The sequence below is a fragment of the Lepisma saccharinum genome, chromosome 1, assembly GCF_977018435.1.
Source record: "Lepisma saccharinum chromosome 1, izLepSacc3.1, whole genome shotgun sequence".
Taxonomy (NCBI): domain Eukaryota; kingdom Metazoa; phylum Arthropoda; class Insecta; order Zygentoma; family Lepismatidae; genus Lepisma; species Lepisma saccharinum.
The window spans coordinates 8695495-8711339 of NC_139229.1; the positions used below are offsets into that span (position 1 = coordinate 8695495).

At 40.1% G+C, this 15845-nt stretch overlaps 1 protein-coding gene across 2 annotated transcripts in view; it reads right to left on the reverse strand.

The window, feature by feature from the left end:
• The window catches only part of LOC145983703 (uncharacterized), a 91125-nt gene extending 75588 nt beyond the window's left edge, over positions 1–15537 (reverse strand). The window contains exons 1-3 of one of the 2 annotated variants that reach the window (XM_083116777.1): positions 15447–15537; positions 8216–9752; positions 6152–6441 (exon numbers count right to left, since the gene is read on the reverse strand). In XM_083116777.1, the coding sequence (XP_082972903.1) occupies positions 6152–6441; positions 8216–9671 (1746 nt within the window). In that variant the 5' untranslated portion in view covers positions 9672–9752; positions 15447–15537. Of the gene's footprint in view, positions 1–6151; positions 6442–8215; positions 9753–15006; positions 15065–15446 lie in introns of those variants that run through there. The other variant, XM_083116809.1, reaches the window with a different exon arrangement.
• Positions 15538–15845: the final 308 nt, after the last annotated feature.

Here is a 15845-nt window from a genome sequence, read left to right on the forward strand (position 1 = left end):
CTTCAAATTAGTTTGAGAAAATCTAAAATAAGAGGAATTCCTATTCCTGTTCTCGTGTTGATATTTCCTGGCAAATAAGAGGCTGTCGCGGTCTATTGCCGCGCTATACATTGTACTTTGAAGTCGATACCAAAGGTTCATGGACGTCTGCAGGTTTTTTTTTCAGGGAGGGGCAAGCAAGGTATACATATAATTTTTGGTTGACTTTCATTTTCCAGGTGGGTCGTGCCTTTGTCTCTCTTTCGGACATTCATGCAAAGGTTCTCTTTTTATATCGCGTCTACCACTTTCGGTTAATCGCGATGATAAAGGATGTGATAGGTTATGGAAGTGGTATAAAGACAAATGACCCATCCATATTTGCTAATCCGACATTAGACTTCGCAGTGTATTACGCTAACTAATTTGCCACGGGATCGGCTTCTTCGTGTTTGTCTGCTCATCAAATTATTGATTAGTTATTCAAACTATATAGGTAGCAAAGCTATATAAAATAACGAAACAGAAAAAAATCCACTTGACGTCTTGTAGTACTATCATCAACCTACAATTTCATGCTCTCAAATCCACACAGAAAACTTCTTGTGGCATTAGTTTTACGGAATGGCCTTGGGGAATAAACATCGCCCATTTCCTGGTTCAGCTCGAAACAATTCAGGTGCCTTATCGAAGCTGCTCTTGAGCACGCAGGGTTTCTAACCTACTTCGCCGTAATTCAGTTGTTGTATCTTGTTTAATATGCTGTATTGTACAGCCAACCGCAGATTAAATAGGAGGAAAAAGATTTTTCCGACGGAAAATAAGTTGGCAATGCTGCGAACACCGAGGCATTCTTGATAAGACGCTTGAGGAGGGTCGAGAAAACTTTCCTGAAAAAGCGCAACCCGAGTATCGAAGGTCATGCTACACGTGGATTGGCAACTTTCGGGAGCATGCAGTCTGTCTACACAATTCTACCCAAATACCTGTTTGAAAATGAATCTTCTGCTCGCATTTTATTTTTCAAATGTAGTTCTGACATTGTAGTCATTTTGCAATTACTTTTTCTTGTTCTTATTTTGCTTTGCTTTTATGTCACTTTTATAATTAATCGAAACTATGAAGATGGATGATAAATAGATTAAATTGATGAAGAGACACCTAAAAAATATATTTACAGACCAGGACTCGAACCCGGAACCTAAAGCGGATAGGTTGGGGGGGGGAAGACCGTCAATAACTCCCGGCCACGAACTGGCTTATAATTTTTGTAATTTCTCAGGAGTATTTTTTGTTCTGTTCATGCATAATGCCTGCTTTCGGAAACTTAATTTATAAGTGACACACTTCGTTCGGTGGGGACAAGCCACGTATTGTTTGAGAGGAGGGATACATCTCGTTCATATACTAGATACAATCATGGACTATACTTCAAATGGCCTCCCCGATGGCGCAGTGGTTGCGTCGTCGCCTAGTAATCAAGGGGTCCCGGGTTCGATACCCGGTGGAGGCACAAGTGGTTCGGATTCCACTTCAAACTGTAGGTCCAGTCCCGATTAGCCTTACTGTGCATAAAGTGGACTCAAAACACCAAATCAATCAATCATATACTTGAAATGTGACGTGCTAAACACTACTTTCGGAGATCAGATAAGCATGGCAATTTTGATATACAAGTTGCATTTTCTCTACTTAGATTATTTATGTCCAAATTTTATCCTAATAGATAATCTCGCAACAACGCAAAATGTTTAAATTGACTGGAATTCACAATGACTCATATACAGTGTGTTTATAAATGAACGGTGCGGCTTCAAGAAATAATAATAAATCTATTTATTACCTTACACGGGCAAAACTTACACCGTAATCAGCAGAAACTGTCCAAGTTTATATAACTTTATTTAAATTTGTATAAAGATAGAAATCGAGACGGGGCTATTGCCCCTCTGTGCCCCCTTGCAGGTGCTCTTGGCCGTCTGGAAGAAATAGTGCACGAAAGACGTGAAAACTAAATCCATCTTGAGTATCCTTTTGTCTTGCTACTCTTAGATTCTGCAACCTTTCTTTCTATATAGTCCAATGTTTGCCTTCCTTACCTCCTAGAATTGATTTCTGTACAAGTTTGAGGGCTAATCTCCCCTGCGCCCTGTGGTTGTGCCACTGCACCTTCTTCTGCCGTTGTTCCTTTGTGAACTTTCATCGGCTTCAAAATACTTCATTTTCTTCAAGAGCACAATATCGTTTAATAACCGGCGATATGATTCCTCTACCCTAAATTTGTGGATTAAAGTATATTGATATAGGGGCATGGAAATCTGGAAGGGGGGGGCGAGGATGGCCACCTCTCCCCTTTAGAAAACGAATGTCAGCTAAAATTACATATTTCACACGTATAATTTGATTTGTAATAGTAATTTACATTAATTATTATAATGGGGATGCAGGAATGAGATAATTTCGAATACAAGCGGTGTTTCTTGAGGGGGCAACACTATTATCGGGTTAATATGCCCCATGGCAAATTTCCCTGCTTCTAAAATATCGACAGATGTCCATGCTTAGGGGGGGGGCATTGCCCCCCCCCTTGCACCCCGTTCGCACGCCTATTGCTACTCATTTCTACACTAGTTGGAAGCTTTATTCAATTTTGAGCCAAAAATGTAATTTAATATCAAATCAGGGTTGTTAAACGTCCTCGAACCCATAAATTCTAATGGGTTCTATTGGGTTCCGCAACAAGACCGGAATCTTTTTTATCGCACAGTTTAAATTCGGTCCAAGTTGCGTATTCTTTCATTTCAATATGGAACTTAGACAGTCATTAAATTGATCCGGAAAGAAGGTCCCTGTGCCGTATTTCAATTGATCCGGAGAAAAGGTTCGTGGAACGAATTGAAATATTTTAAACATAAAAAGGTTCTTTACTGTCCAGATCCATTTATGCTTGCTAATATGCCCTGCTGAACCGGAATTGAATTGATTTAAAATTCCTGACCTTTTAACAACCCTGGTTGAAATTCATTTTTTACCAGCAACCATATTTTTAACGGCTATTTCACATTATTCCCATACGATATACTGAGTTATTTTTCGCAATGTTCAAAAGAAAGGTAAGAGATTTTGGCTTTTTCTTCCTTGATGTTAAATAGATTATATTTGTCAAGCGCCTATAACGTTACTAGCTAACATTTGTGAATTGTTCTTTCCTTGTAACGTTAACATCTACAATACTGAATTTATTTACGTTCCTTATGCAGATGGTATGTACCCAACTGCATTTTGTTCCGTTCCGCTACAGTGGTTTACATTTTGTTACATTCCTATGTAACGTTAATTAACCATATTGCCTTTCACTTCATTCCGTTACGGAGGATTGCATTCATTACGTTCCTATGTACCGTTATTTACTACCATGTTGCATTTCGTTACGTTTTTGTAACGCTAGTATATACCATATTGCATATCGTTACTACGCTCCTTGTAACGGTAGTATATACCATATTGCATATTACGTTATGTTCCAATGTGCTCATTTCGTTCCGTTCCTTTATAACGTTAATATCTACCATAATACATTTTGTTACGTTCCTTGTAACGTCAATCTATAACATATTGCATTTCGTTACGTTACATGGGTACCAACAGTGGAACCATACTCTTCCTCCTACAAAATGGAACGTACCGTGTAACGCAAATTGGGTACGTTACGACTCCCTGCTTTCGTCCCTCTCTCGCTTTGTGTTTCCCACATGTGGCACCAGCGCAATTCCGCGCAGATGCCTATTTTCATGGCCATGCGTTTAGACAAATATTTCCTGTTCTCTTCAATTCTTTACCTTATTCTTAATATTGTCCGTTCTCTCTTGCTTGCTTCTGGGTGAAGCATTGTATCGGCAGCAATGTTCACGTGATTCGGCACGAACAAGCGGGAAGACGGTACAGTTTTGCCTTTTGCCCTCCAGTGCAAAGGTCTCGTCTGACGTGGCAGAGCACGCTCCTCCTACTCGACGTTCTTAGCCTTGACGCGCACGCGCAGAGAGCAGCAGCGCACGCTCCTCCTACTCGACGTTATTTGCCTTGACGCGCACGCGCAGAGAGCAGCAGCGCACGCTCCTCCTACTCGACGTTCTTTGCCTTGACGCGCACGCGCAGAGAGCAGCAGCGCATGTCACGGCGCAATGTTTTCCGCAGCAGGTTATAGAGTTGAGTTTGGTTTGAGTTGCTGTTTTAAGTCCACTTTATGCACAGTAAGGCTAATCGGGACTGGACCTACAGTTTAAAGTGGAATCCGAAGCACTTGTGCCTCCACCGGGTATCGAACCCGGACCCCTTGATTACAAGGCAATGACGCTACCGCTACGCCATGGGGGAGGCCAGCAGGTTATAGACTACGATCATGACCTACATCGGGACGAAATGGACAGATGTTACGAGTATCGGAGAACGCCACCGCAATGTATTCCCAGAGTACAACACATAATAATAAAAGTTATGTAATTAATTCCCATGCCTGTACTTCGCTCTTATCTCTACTGCGCTCGCGGTTCTCATGCATTTTGACATGGCCATTCAATTAGTCCCACAATATAACCATGATAATTTGACATCCGTTCGTTTGAATTTTGAAAGGGCGTGCCCAGATGGGGATATGGGGTGTTGAAGCCCCTCCCCAAAACACTCTCGCAATAAAAATAATAAATCATTGAAAGTAGTAATATTTAAATTGCAAACTGCCCCTTACATGCACACTGACATTTTATACTATTGTGTATAATACCATAGTTTATGTGCTGTATTAGGTTTACGTCGCTTTTCTACCAGTTTTGCATAATTGCAACGATGAGGGCGCGTGGTGACTGGATGCCCAGGCTAGGACACGGCCCCGGAAACTTCGGTCCCCAGATCGAGAGTCAACCATGCGACGGCAGTCATCAGCCAGCACTACCATCTGCTGGTTTTCCAACAGTGGCGTATTTAAGAAAGAGCCAATAAGTTGGAACACCCCCACCCGCGTTAGCAATGTATTTGTATGGAAAAATTTCTTGGTTATACCGCATATCATCACTTGTTTACTGCTAATATCCTCGTACAGTGCTACCTATCTCGGTGGAGGAGTCATCAGCACAGCGTACTGCGACACCCATGGTTCCGGGTTCGAATCGAGGCCTGTGTGTTCTTTGTGAGTGTTTCTTCATTAATATGATGAAATTATTACTTCACTCATCCTCATCGTCACGATCAGCCAAAAGTGACAGAAAATCTATGTAAAATAAACTAATTCAGAAAAATATTCTATAGTGTACAATTGCAATGCAATTATGCAGTGTCCAGACTGAAAGCATAATAATTGACACAGAGGAAATGTTAACGTCCCCTCCTTTCCACCGCGAGATGTTAATACACCAGTATTCAGAATGGAGACTTTAGCTACAAGATACGAGGGCTGGGGTAAAAGTCATGGCAACTATGTTTTCTCAAAAGTTAAACTGTGATACCACAATATGATAGCATGTTCCTGTGAACGTGGTACCTGTATGTGAACACGTCACTAGATGGCAGTGTGATGAATGGTCATCGTACAGAGGGCAGTGGTAATTCATTGTTGAGTCAACCGCCGTGCCACGGCGAGAACAGCGTACGTGTATCAAAATAGCCATTCTTCCGGGAAGAAATGCCACAGGGAGTTGGTGGAAACTGAGGGAATAGCGTCCTACCAAAATATGCTCCTCTTTTGTTTTTGCAATGCTAATATATGCTTTCTGACTTGTAAACACATGTGGCACGATGCTTCTCTAAGGATTTTTTGCTCGCTTCCCTATCCTACACATGGTACACATGATCTGTATCTATGCATTCCACAGTACCCCATATGCATACCACATCGTGCATTCTCGCGGGAAAAAAATAGTTGCCATGACTTATGCTCCAAACCTCGTATTTACACGTAGAATCCAAAAGTGTCAATTTACACATATATGTTGATTCCAATGACACATTAACGTGCATACACTGCAAATGATGCACCATTTGGCGTGTCAAAATACAGACAAATGTATAAATGGTGCCATGTGCAGTTTATGCACGTTAATGTGTCATTGGAATCAACATATATGTGTGAATTGACACGTTTTGAGTTCTGCGTGTGTTAAAAGAAAGGAATACAGCCTACCTCACCAAATAGTTTCAACGCGGCATAGTAATCTTTGGATTTGGGATCTGCGAGAATCTCTTCCAGTTGCTTTTCTTCAACAGATGGCTCTGCTGTCGCTCTCTCGAGCTCCGCCCTGAAAAACTGCTTCACCGAGATAGTCGTTGTCTTCTTTTTCTTTGGCTTCTCTGGGGGTTTTGGCGTTGGTAGTTTGTAGCGTTTCTTCAGCTGTTCCATGGTGTACCTTTCCCACCTGAAGGTCACCTCGTGATCCAGAGCATACCGCAAAGCCCGTAGTTTTCCTAGGTAACCTAAAAAAGAAATTCACTACTTGAAAACTTGGCATTGCTAAAGTTGAAGTCCTGATTCGAACGACACTTCAAAGAAAGTTCCGAAAGATCCGTTTCCCTCTGACAACTATATGTTAAGTTCAGTATATTCTCCCCTCAAATATTTTAAATGAGATGTTGCCAATTCAGTTTCTTTAGAGATTTCATAACCTGAGATTGCGGTTATCTTTCCTAGGTTGTGTTAGTATGCTGTGCTACTTTTCTTTACACAATGTGGCAACAGCCCTTCTCAGAAAAACAGGTACTGGCACGAAACAAAATACGCGTCCGGTCGGCTTCCTCTCGAGTTATGGCAAAGATATCGGACTGGCGTTCGAATCAGGTCCTCAACTATACGCCAAAAAAGTTCTTCGTCATGTGCCATCAAATTGCAATTCCAATTATTTACGTTGCTTTTTCTGTAGGCAGTGGTGTCGATTAAGGGAGGCGTGGGGGCAATTCCCCCAACGTTTTGACCCCGCACTATGGGGGCGTTTGGCGTAGCGCGCGAGATAGCTTGTGTCGGTCTCTGATATCGACTTAGCGGTCGCTATGGATGGTATTTGGGTATCGATTTTAGAGATGATCGTACTCAAACTAACGTGGCATCTAATAAGCATTTTCTGACTTGCTGTGCTTTTTTAACGTTTTAAATTTTTATTGTTAAGGATTTGTAGAACACCCGGACATTTTTACTCTGAAAATAAAACCCACCAGGCCGCCATTTTTATTTTCTAAGAAGAGGGGAAAAGAGGACGTATGCTAACCCTGAGTGCAGCATTTTTTTTTTCAGACAGAGCATGTACGAAAGTGACCTGATGTTAATAGCCTAAAAGGTTGGTATACAAAGTGAAAAGCGATGGATTGAGAGGGTTGGTGCGATATCCTGGCCACCCAAGTCACCTGATCCAACCCTGTGGACTCCTCCGTGTAGGGTTAGAAACATCCGTCGGCGATATCACAACATTAAAAACAAGGATCGGGGATGCTGTGGGAACGGCTACCGAAGACGTGTTCAAGAATACTTGGAGCCATAGCTAAGTCCATATTAATTTATATAGGTTTACCTAATACGAGGGCTAGTCGAAAAATAAGTTTCCTTAGTCTGCCATCTGCAGAGAGTTTTCTTCTGGTGAAAGAACATGACATAAGCAGAAAGAGGCATCATTATACTATTTTCCCACATAATCCCCAGCGACATTCAGGCACTTGTCATAACACTTCACAAGTTTCAAGAAACCCTGTTCGTAAAATTGCGTGCCCTGTTTACGGATGGAGACTTTGGTTCAATGTTGAGAGAAATCAACATTTTCATTTTCATTTCATTTATTTATCCATCACACGAAGTACTGAAAGTCCCACCCATTCGTAGCGAACAGCAGCTCGCACTTAATCCTTTGCTCACGATTGCAGCACACCTCTGTCCTCCATGCCGGCCGGGCACACACTTCTCAACTCTTTCTGTCTTCACCGTAGCAGTACGCTGGCGCCATCTGCAAGGAAAAGGTCGTGCGTCAGGCAACAAAAGAAGGATCATGCCCGTACAACCACAACATATTACCAACCCAAAATTTCCACGCTTTCCGGAAATACACATGCGGGAATCTTTTTTTTCGACTATCCCTCGTATATGCAAGACAAATCATTGTCCTAGCTCTTATTGCTGTACGTTATCTTTATCAGGGAAAGACTCTACGACTACGCTTTAGTGCCGTAACCATCTGCATACTGACGACATAATAGAAAAAAGACTTACTAGTTTCAACTGCTGCCTCAACTTCCTCCTCTCCATCCGGTTCCTGTTGTAGCAGATTAAGCAGTGCCTCATAAGGATCTTCAACCTTATGATACACATCTTCTCTCACTTCCGTTAGGTATATTTTGTCTCCTCTCTCTTGTTCTGATTCATCTTTCTTCACTGTTCGTTCTGACGGGTGCCCTTCCTCCATCCGCTCTTCCACCTTGACCACCGCAGTTCCTTGCATCGTCACTTCTCTCGAACCGTCTTTTTCCTTCTGCTTCTCAGGGTCCTTGATCAGAGCCACTGCTTTGATGTAGGACTCGTCTTCCAGCCACGGTCTGTCGTTGAGGTACTTTCGAGGAATCCTGATAACTCCGTGAGCTATCTTCTCACTTGAGGAGCTTCCTTCTTCACGGTACTTAACTGTCACGTGGTGGAGGTCGAAGTACTTCAGAAGGGTCGACTGGTCTCTTTTGGAAGGCATTGTCATCCGGTTGCCACTGACGTGGACGTTCTTCAAGCCAGGCCAGGACATCAGAGACCACAGGTGTCTCTCCTCTTTGATCCTGTTCCGGCACATGTGGATGTTCTCTAGTTCCGAGAAGGGGACATGGTCAATCAGGTAGGTCTGGATTCCTTGCAGCAGAATAAGCTTGGCGTCGTTGGACTTCCTTGACTTCAAATCTTGGATCTTTGAAGATCGTGCCTCAGTCGTTTCAGGTTCTTCCTTGTGAAACGTCATCAGCCTCTTTGTCCCGCTTGCTGAGAAGACACTCCTTGTCTTTGCAGACCTTGCCGCCTCCCCCTGTTCGCAGAGCGACTCGCACAGTGATTTAGCACTTGCCATCGCATCCGTGGTGCAATCGGGAGCTCCGGGGAATTCCCTTCTTATCAAGCATGGTACGGCAGAGACCTTGTTGTCGTTCAAGTTCAGACTCTTCAACCTTGGCAAGCGGGACAGGACGAGAAACAGTTCCGGAGAACTGAGCAAATTCCGATCCAGCTCCAGCGTCTTCAGCTTCTGGAACAGTCCCGGAGCTGCCATCTCTGCTGGAATCCTCTTCAGACCGTTCTCCGATAACCTGAGCACTTCCAGACTCTGCAAACCGCCCAGGTTGGCTATCTCCCGGTACTGCAGACGATTGAAGGACAAGTCCAGCATCTTCAACTTCTGAAACCCCTTGCACTTATCGGAAAGATTGACTATTCCGCTGAAACACAGAGAAAGCTCTTGCAAACTGGAGAAGCAAGCAAGGTCGTGGAGTTGCAGCCCGTTTTCGCTCACGTTCAAAACGGTAAGGTTGCGGAATGGGGTGAAGTCCCCGTCGCAAGATGCGAACTCATAGCTAGACAGATCAGCTACCGCTAGATCTTCCGGGTTGAGGATGTGATATATGTCCAGGAGACGCTGCGGAGTCAGTATCGAAGCAGGGGTCTTCTCTCTCTCAGTTACGGAAATTTTGGTGCGCATATCACGTCAGCAGGATTTCCCAACGAGCGTCAGCCAATTGAATAAGGACTGTGTTAATTTTAATTTTAAGACATGCAGTTCCTGAAAGAAAGTACATAGGAATGAATATCCAACTGTTGTCAACAAACCAGCCAAAATTTAGTAGCTAAGCGGCTAATGAAAGACCAATTACAAGGGAGAGACAAATGGAGACCTTTAAAAGTCCGACAAAAATTATAGGACAGACTGTAAATAGTTCAAATGGTATCGACTGTTATTTACGAAACGACATCAAGGCTGCAACACTGATCAAGTGAGTTTCACAACACCAGTGAGGAGCAGTGGTTTCTTGCCCTCTGGAAGCCTAATACTTATAAGACATTCTACGGCAAATGAAAATTCATTGTCTCTGTGCGTGCTTACGACGCCAGCAAGTTTTCAAATAGAGGAGGAAGTTTGACAATGGCCTCAGTTCAAAGGCAGATGGGTGGAAAGACCTTCGCGGTAACTCACACATGACTGCGCATAGATTCCGAATATTCTTCTTATTGAGGTATACAGGCGCTAACTCAGACTAGAAATATATGTGCATAAGCAATGAGTCTATCCTAAATTACCGCACCTTTGTGAAACTCTACATGCAGAAGCCTTCTAGTTAAAAAAACAAAGCAAATTAAGGTTTTAATCTGGCTCATGTGATATATTCAGTACTCTTGTCAATCAAATCCCAAGTGAAATTTCTGCATGTGGGTTCGTTTAAAATAGTCAAGGAATACGTGGCAGTACATACATTTCTGAAGAAGGCTAATAATAGATATAAATTAAACTGTTGGTGTTAATAATTGTGCTAATTTTCGTCGAATTATTCTTAGAAACTCCAATTTTAAAAAAGACGTTCCAGAATTATCGTTTCGTGTAAATTCGTCTTGTACTTGTGTCGCACGAAATTTACAGGACCCGAAAAAGTGTCTGGCGGGATAACCTGTATGCATTCCACTTTTATCAAGAGATAATCAACACGTGTCTGCAATGCTTGGCTATGTTACTGCGCATTTTTGTTTTTTGTTTTTCTTTTGGAATCACCATTCATATCTATACTTAATAATAGTTGATCGAGATGAGGGTGCATACAGGTTGGTCAATCAGGTACTTCATGCGTCTCAAGCATTCTGTTACACTGCTTCGTGAAGTATGTAGTATCTTCCAATGTTATTACTGTTTGAAATAGAAGCATTATTTATGTAAGATGACTAATTTTAGTATGATCTAAATACAAATTAAGCAAGACCATGATTATAAAAATACATTCACGTAAAGTGATATGTCCAGATTAAAACTTTGACTGATTACACTAGATTATTTCACGTTGCTTTACTTCTACTTTTGGCTAATCGCGACGACAAAAATGAGTGATTATATGATAATATTAATGAAGGAACAGCCATGCCCATGCCGAGCAGAAACGTTTGACATTTGAAATCAGTTGAATTTTTGGAAATAATTTTATTGAATCTTAACTTCTTATAAAAACAGTTAGGTACACTCAGTAATGTTGTCTATTGTTGTTCCAGGATTTGAAAACAGGAAGCATATTACGTACGGCGGTAGCGAGCAATGGCTGGAAGTAGGTCGTCTCTACAAGTAAGGTAAGTGTCTTTTAGTTGCTCAATAATCATATAATGTAGTTTGTAAGTTGTGTACAGTAGATCTCTGTATGATTCTCAGCCAGCCATCTCTTTTTAACAAGAAGGAACAGATAAACTATAGTTGAATACATAAACAATTTTTTAGACTTGTTTAAAGTACATTTTGATACTTGATATTTAATAGTCTGTGGCTATTTGCGTGTTTTGTAACATTGTATTTTTATTCAATCTGTGCTATTTTGTTTACTGAGTGCAGAAATCTGTTCAGTGGGTGAAAATGTGTATTCAACTAACAAAGAAACATATCGTGATGAATTTCCGTCGGCCTCGTTTAAAACACCTGGCTGTTTTTGTTTATTTTACAAGTATTCAAAACATTTTTAAAATTGGATACTAATTGGATAAACCAGTTTTGTTCCTGACTTAACATACTGTACTTTTTAATGTCAATATTGTGTTGCATTCACGATAAAATGTATTTCGGAAAACAGAGTAGCTAACACGTGTATAGAGTGGGGCCTGGCAATTGTGGATTAGTTGAACCTTCCCGAACAGCTTACATGCGAGATTAAAGAGTAACGTAAAGTATTTTAAGAAGTTAGTCAAGGGTTTACTTTATAACTACGAACACGGTCCTTCCTTGTATGATTAATATATTTCTTTTTAATCATTATTCTTACAAAATAAGTATTTTTGGCATTATGTTTTAAACGATTTGTTTCCTTTTTAAAAAAGCAACAAAACTATCACTGACGGTACGAATTCCAATGGGAATCGAGATCTCTGATTGGATAAAATTTTGTCAAATGAATTTCGTCCCCTGACCCACCCCACTGCTAGCGAGCAACGGAGTGTCCTTATCGAGGAGGAAACGAACTCGCTGAAGCATGGGTGAAGATGCTCGACGGCACTGAACTACACAAGGAGAAAAATATACCTGGCAAAGAGAAATGAATGAAGCGGAGGAGCCGTCTTCTTCCAAAAGGCAATTACGCTCCCTGCTTCTGTCTGAATGGGTAATCTGCGCGTCCTACCAGTTGCCGAACGTCACCAGGCGATCGTTTTCTAATTTGATCAAGAACAAACAAGAGCCGGTACGACTGGATTTCAGTGGATGATTTCTAAACGCGTACGCAAGCGATAATGAAAAACATTCGAGCAGAATGTTCTCGCTAAATGGGAAATATGTTTTCTTCTGAAATCTGAGTAATTATTCATTACTAGGGCTCGGATAGTTATGCGCTTAAAACACATAAAATAAGCACTAAAAAGATGCAAAACATGCAAGTAAATATGTACTTTAGAAAAACGCTTTGCCTTTTTAAATGCTTACTTTCAGTTACCACATAAACTCTAGATGTAAAGAGAGATTTGTATTATTTATCACCTCCTACAATTTAGTATGTAATAAATGTAAAGTTGTAGTTCTGAATTCTTACACACACTCTTGTTTACTTTACACTACTGCTTCATAAATAAAATATAAATTACATTCCTTACAGATCATCATTGAATTTGATTACAATATGATATCTCAAATTTTCAACCTTGAATTCCGGTTTTCCGCAAGAATATTTTTGTACTCAGAAAAAAAATCCTCGCTCTATTTCACAAGATACAATTGGACTATAATTTAAGGTAACTGTATCTGACACGTCAAGTTCAAGATCTTCTACAGACTGTCCATTGCATTGTTATTTCTCTCTTAAAGAGTAGTTGAGTGTTCCCACGGGGACGACGAAATATGTCGCATCTCCTTGTTTTGTAAAATAAAATTGAGAATAAACATCAGTGACAGAAGAAAATGGGAAGTTATTTCAGTACGAAGACAATACGCACAAGCCACAGACATAAAATACAATTTTAGTAGTGGTTCTTGGCTCTCAAATATGCAAGAACTTTATATGTGTGATTCATACATGCATTTACATGTACATAACTATCCAGGTCCTATAAATTACATATTGAAGAAAACTTGAAGTTTCAAAACTTTTAATATCTTCGGAAGGGAAATTGTCTATGTTCCATTTAATTTTGAATTAAGAATTTACCACATGCTGCATGCACATATCCAGAAGGGGCTGAAAACTGTTCCGAAGTAGTGAATAGTTTCCCAGCATTCCCTACTTTGTACAGTGCGGACGAAAAATTGTACATCCGCTGCAAGCCCCTTTGGGATTTTAATGGGTCAGTTAATATGAATTCTCTATTTACATTTCCTACATTTCAACCGTTAGAAAAGTGGAACCTCAAATAAGAGACACCAGGGACATAGATCTCATGGCTACCAGTGTCCATTATATTTCCCTATTTCATTAACCGTCGAACAATGGCGGATCCCACGTCCTCCGATATAAAAAATATATTCCGGAATTGCAACAACGTAGAGTTAACATGCTAGCTTTGCTGTGCGAGCGCGACACCCACCGAGTATTACATCCTAATGTTATCCTATTTTATGCGTGCATGCAGTAGGTTCGTCGGAGAAATTCGTTTTACACAGGTTTGAGGGACATTTTCATATTGACTCTCTCTCTTTTTCTGTTTTTCTATTTCTCTCCCCCTTTGTTTTTCTTCCATTGTTTTTATGTACGTATATGTTTCTTTCTCTCTACCTTTCTGTATCTCTCTTTCTTTCGTTGTTTTTCCTTTTCCATTTTTCTTCTAGTGTCTTTCTTTGTTTCTCTCTCACGCTATCTTTCTGCTTTCTTCTTTCTTTTGCTTTTCTTCCATTTTTCTTTCCTTCTTTGTTTCTCTTTCCTTATTTGTTTTCTCTTTCTTTCTTTCTCTCTCTCTCTCTCTTTCTGTTATTCTTTCTTTCTCCCTTTGTTTCTCTTCCATTGTTTCTATCTTTTTGTTTTTCGTTCTCCCTTTCTTTTTCTTCCATTGTTTTCATCTTTTTTTTCTATCTTTCTGTTTTTCTTTCTTTCTCCCTTTGTTTTCCTTCCATTGTTTTCATCTTTTTGTTTCTATCTTTCTGTTTTTCCTTCATTTTTATCTTTTTGTTTTCCTTTCTATTTTTTCTTTCTTCCATCGTTTTTCTTTTTGTTTCTCTCTTTCTGTTTTTCTTCCTCTCTCCCTTTGTTTTTCTTCCATTGTTTTTATATTTCTTTGATTCTCTCTTTCTTTCGTTGTTTTTGTTCCTTTATCTCTTTCTTCCTTCAATTCTTGATTCTTTCTTCCTCCTCTGCTTTCCTCTCATCTTTTCTATCGTGCTGTTTCTCTCTTTTTTAGTGCTCGGTCAGCGAGGTGGATGCTAAATCTGACTAACGCAGAATTATAAAATAAATATCTCTTAAAGTAATCTTCCAGAAAAACAAGTAATTCGCACGCTGTAACGAATCATAAGTTGAGGATTGAAATTCGCCTGTCAACCTATACATTATCAATATTATGAGCCACAGTTAACACAAATCTGCAATATGGATAAATATTTACTATTGAAGTAATTACATAAGATATTAGAATTACATCAAATTATCAATTTTCCAAATTTTGTAATATAACATTGGAAATGAAAATTCTAGAGGCCAAAGTTCTGAATGTGTGATATATCCATACGTGAATAGATTAGTCGGAACATTTCTTATAATATTAACACTACCATTTATCCTAAATGCTTCTGTTGTTGCCATTTAAACTTTTTAAGTAGGTTAGAGATTGCCTTAGTATATACGCGTTAAAAAAAGGTTCATATAGCGAGAACTTACGAGTTGCTACTCACTGCCTAATTTCTTAAAAAAAAATAATACTTTCTGAGACTTCAAGGTCCAAATTTGTCTTCGAAACTCGTTTCCAGTATTCTAAACGCCCACACCCTCCTATATAATTTGTAAAAATTATTACACAAACTCGTGGCGAAGTGGTTAGCACATCACGCTACGACGCCAGGGGTCCCGGATCGAATCCCGGCCTAGGCATGGATGTTTGTGAGTGTCCATTCATCAATTTCATCATGTCATCACTTATTCCCAGCAAATCAATCAATCAGTAATCTGAACACGGACCAATCGTATTCTTGAAGGTTACTCAATCGTAAAGACTCGTGCATCTGGAAACGTATACATCTCATGCATTATAGACACGTATTTTGCATTTTCAATGAATGTATGAATTCAATTTTTACTAATAATTAAATTAATCTACTTACCCCTATTGGAAAGCACACAGCGAGAGCAAGAGAGTTAATACATGTCAATAAAATACTGATTATTCCAGATTCCTTGACAAGCTGTTTCAGCCCATGGCTATTGTCTATGGTCAACGTTGCACGTTTAGCTCATTGAAAGGAATTTTAGTGAAAGTGTGTGTTCATGAAATCACGTGCTCGATTAGATGTGAACAAAACAATGAATGTATTCGATAAATGTGACCAATGTGGAGTACACAAAGCCTGTCTTTCTTCTCTTTTTGCCTTCTGGAATAGCCTATGCGGATATCGTAGGTTGGTGATCCTCGGAAATGTTCAAAAACAGACTTTTCTGAATTGACATTATTTCAGTTAAAGCTTTCCACGTAATAATCAATGTAGGCGGAACCATAACTAGAC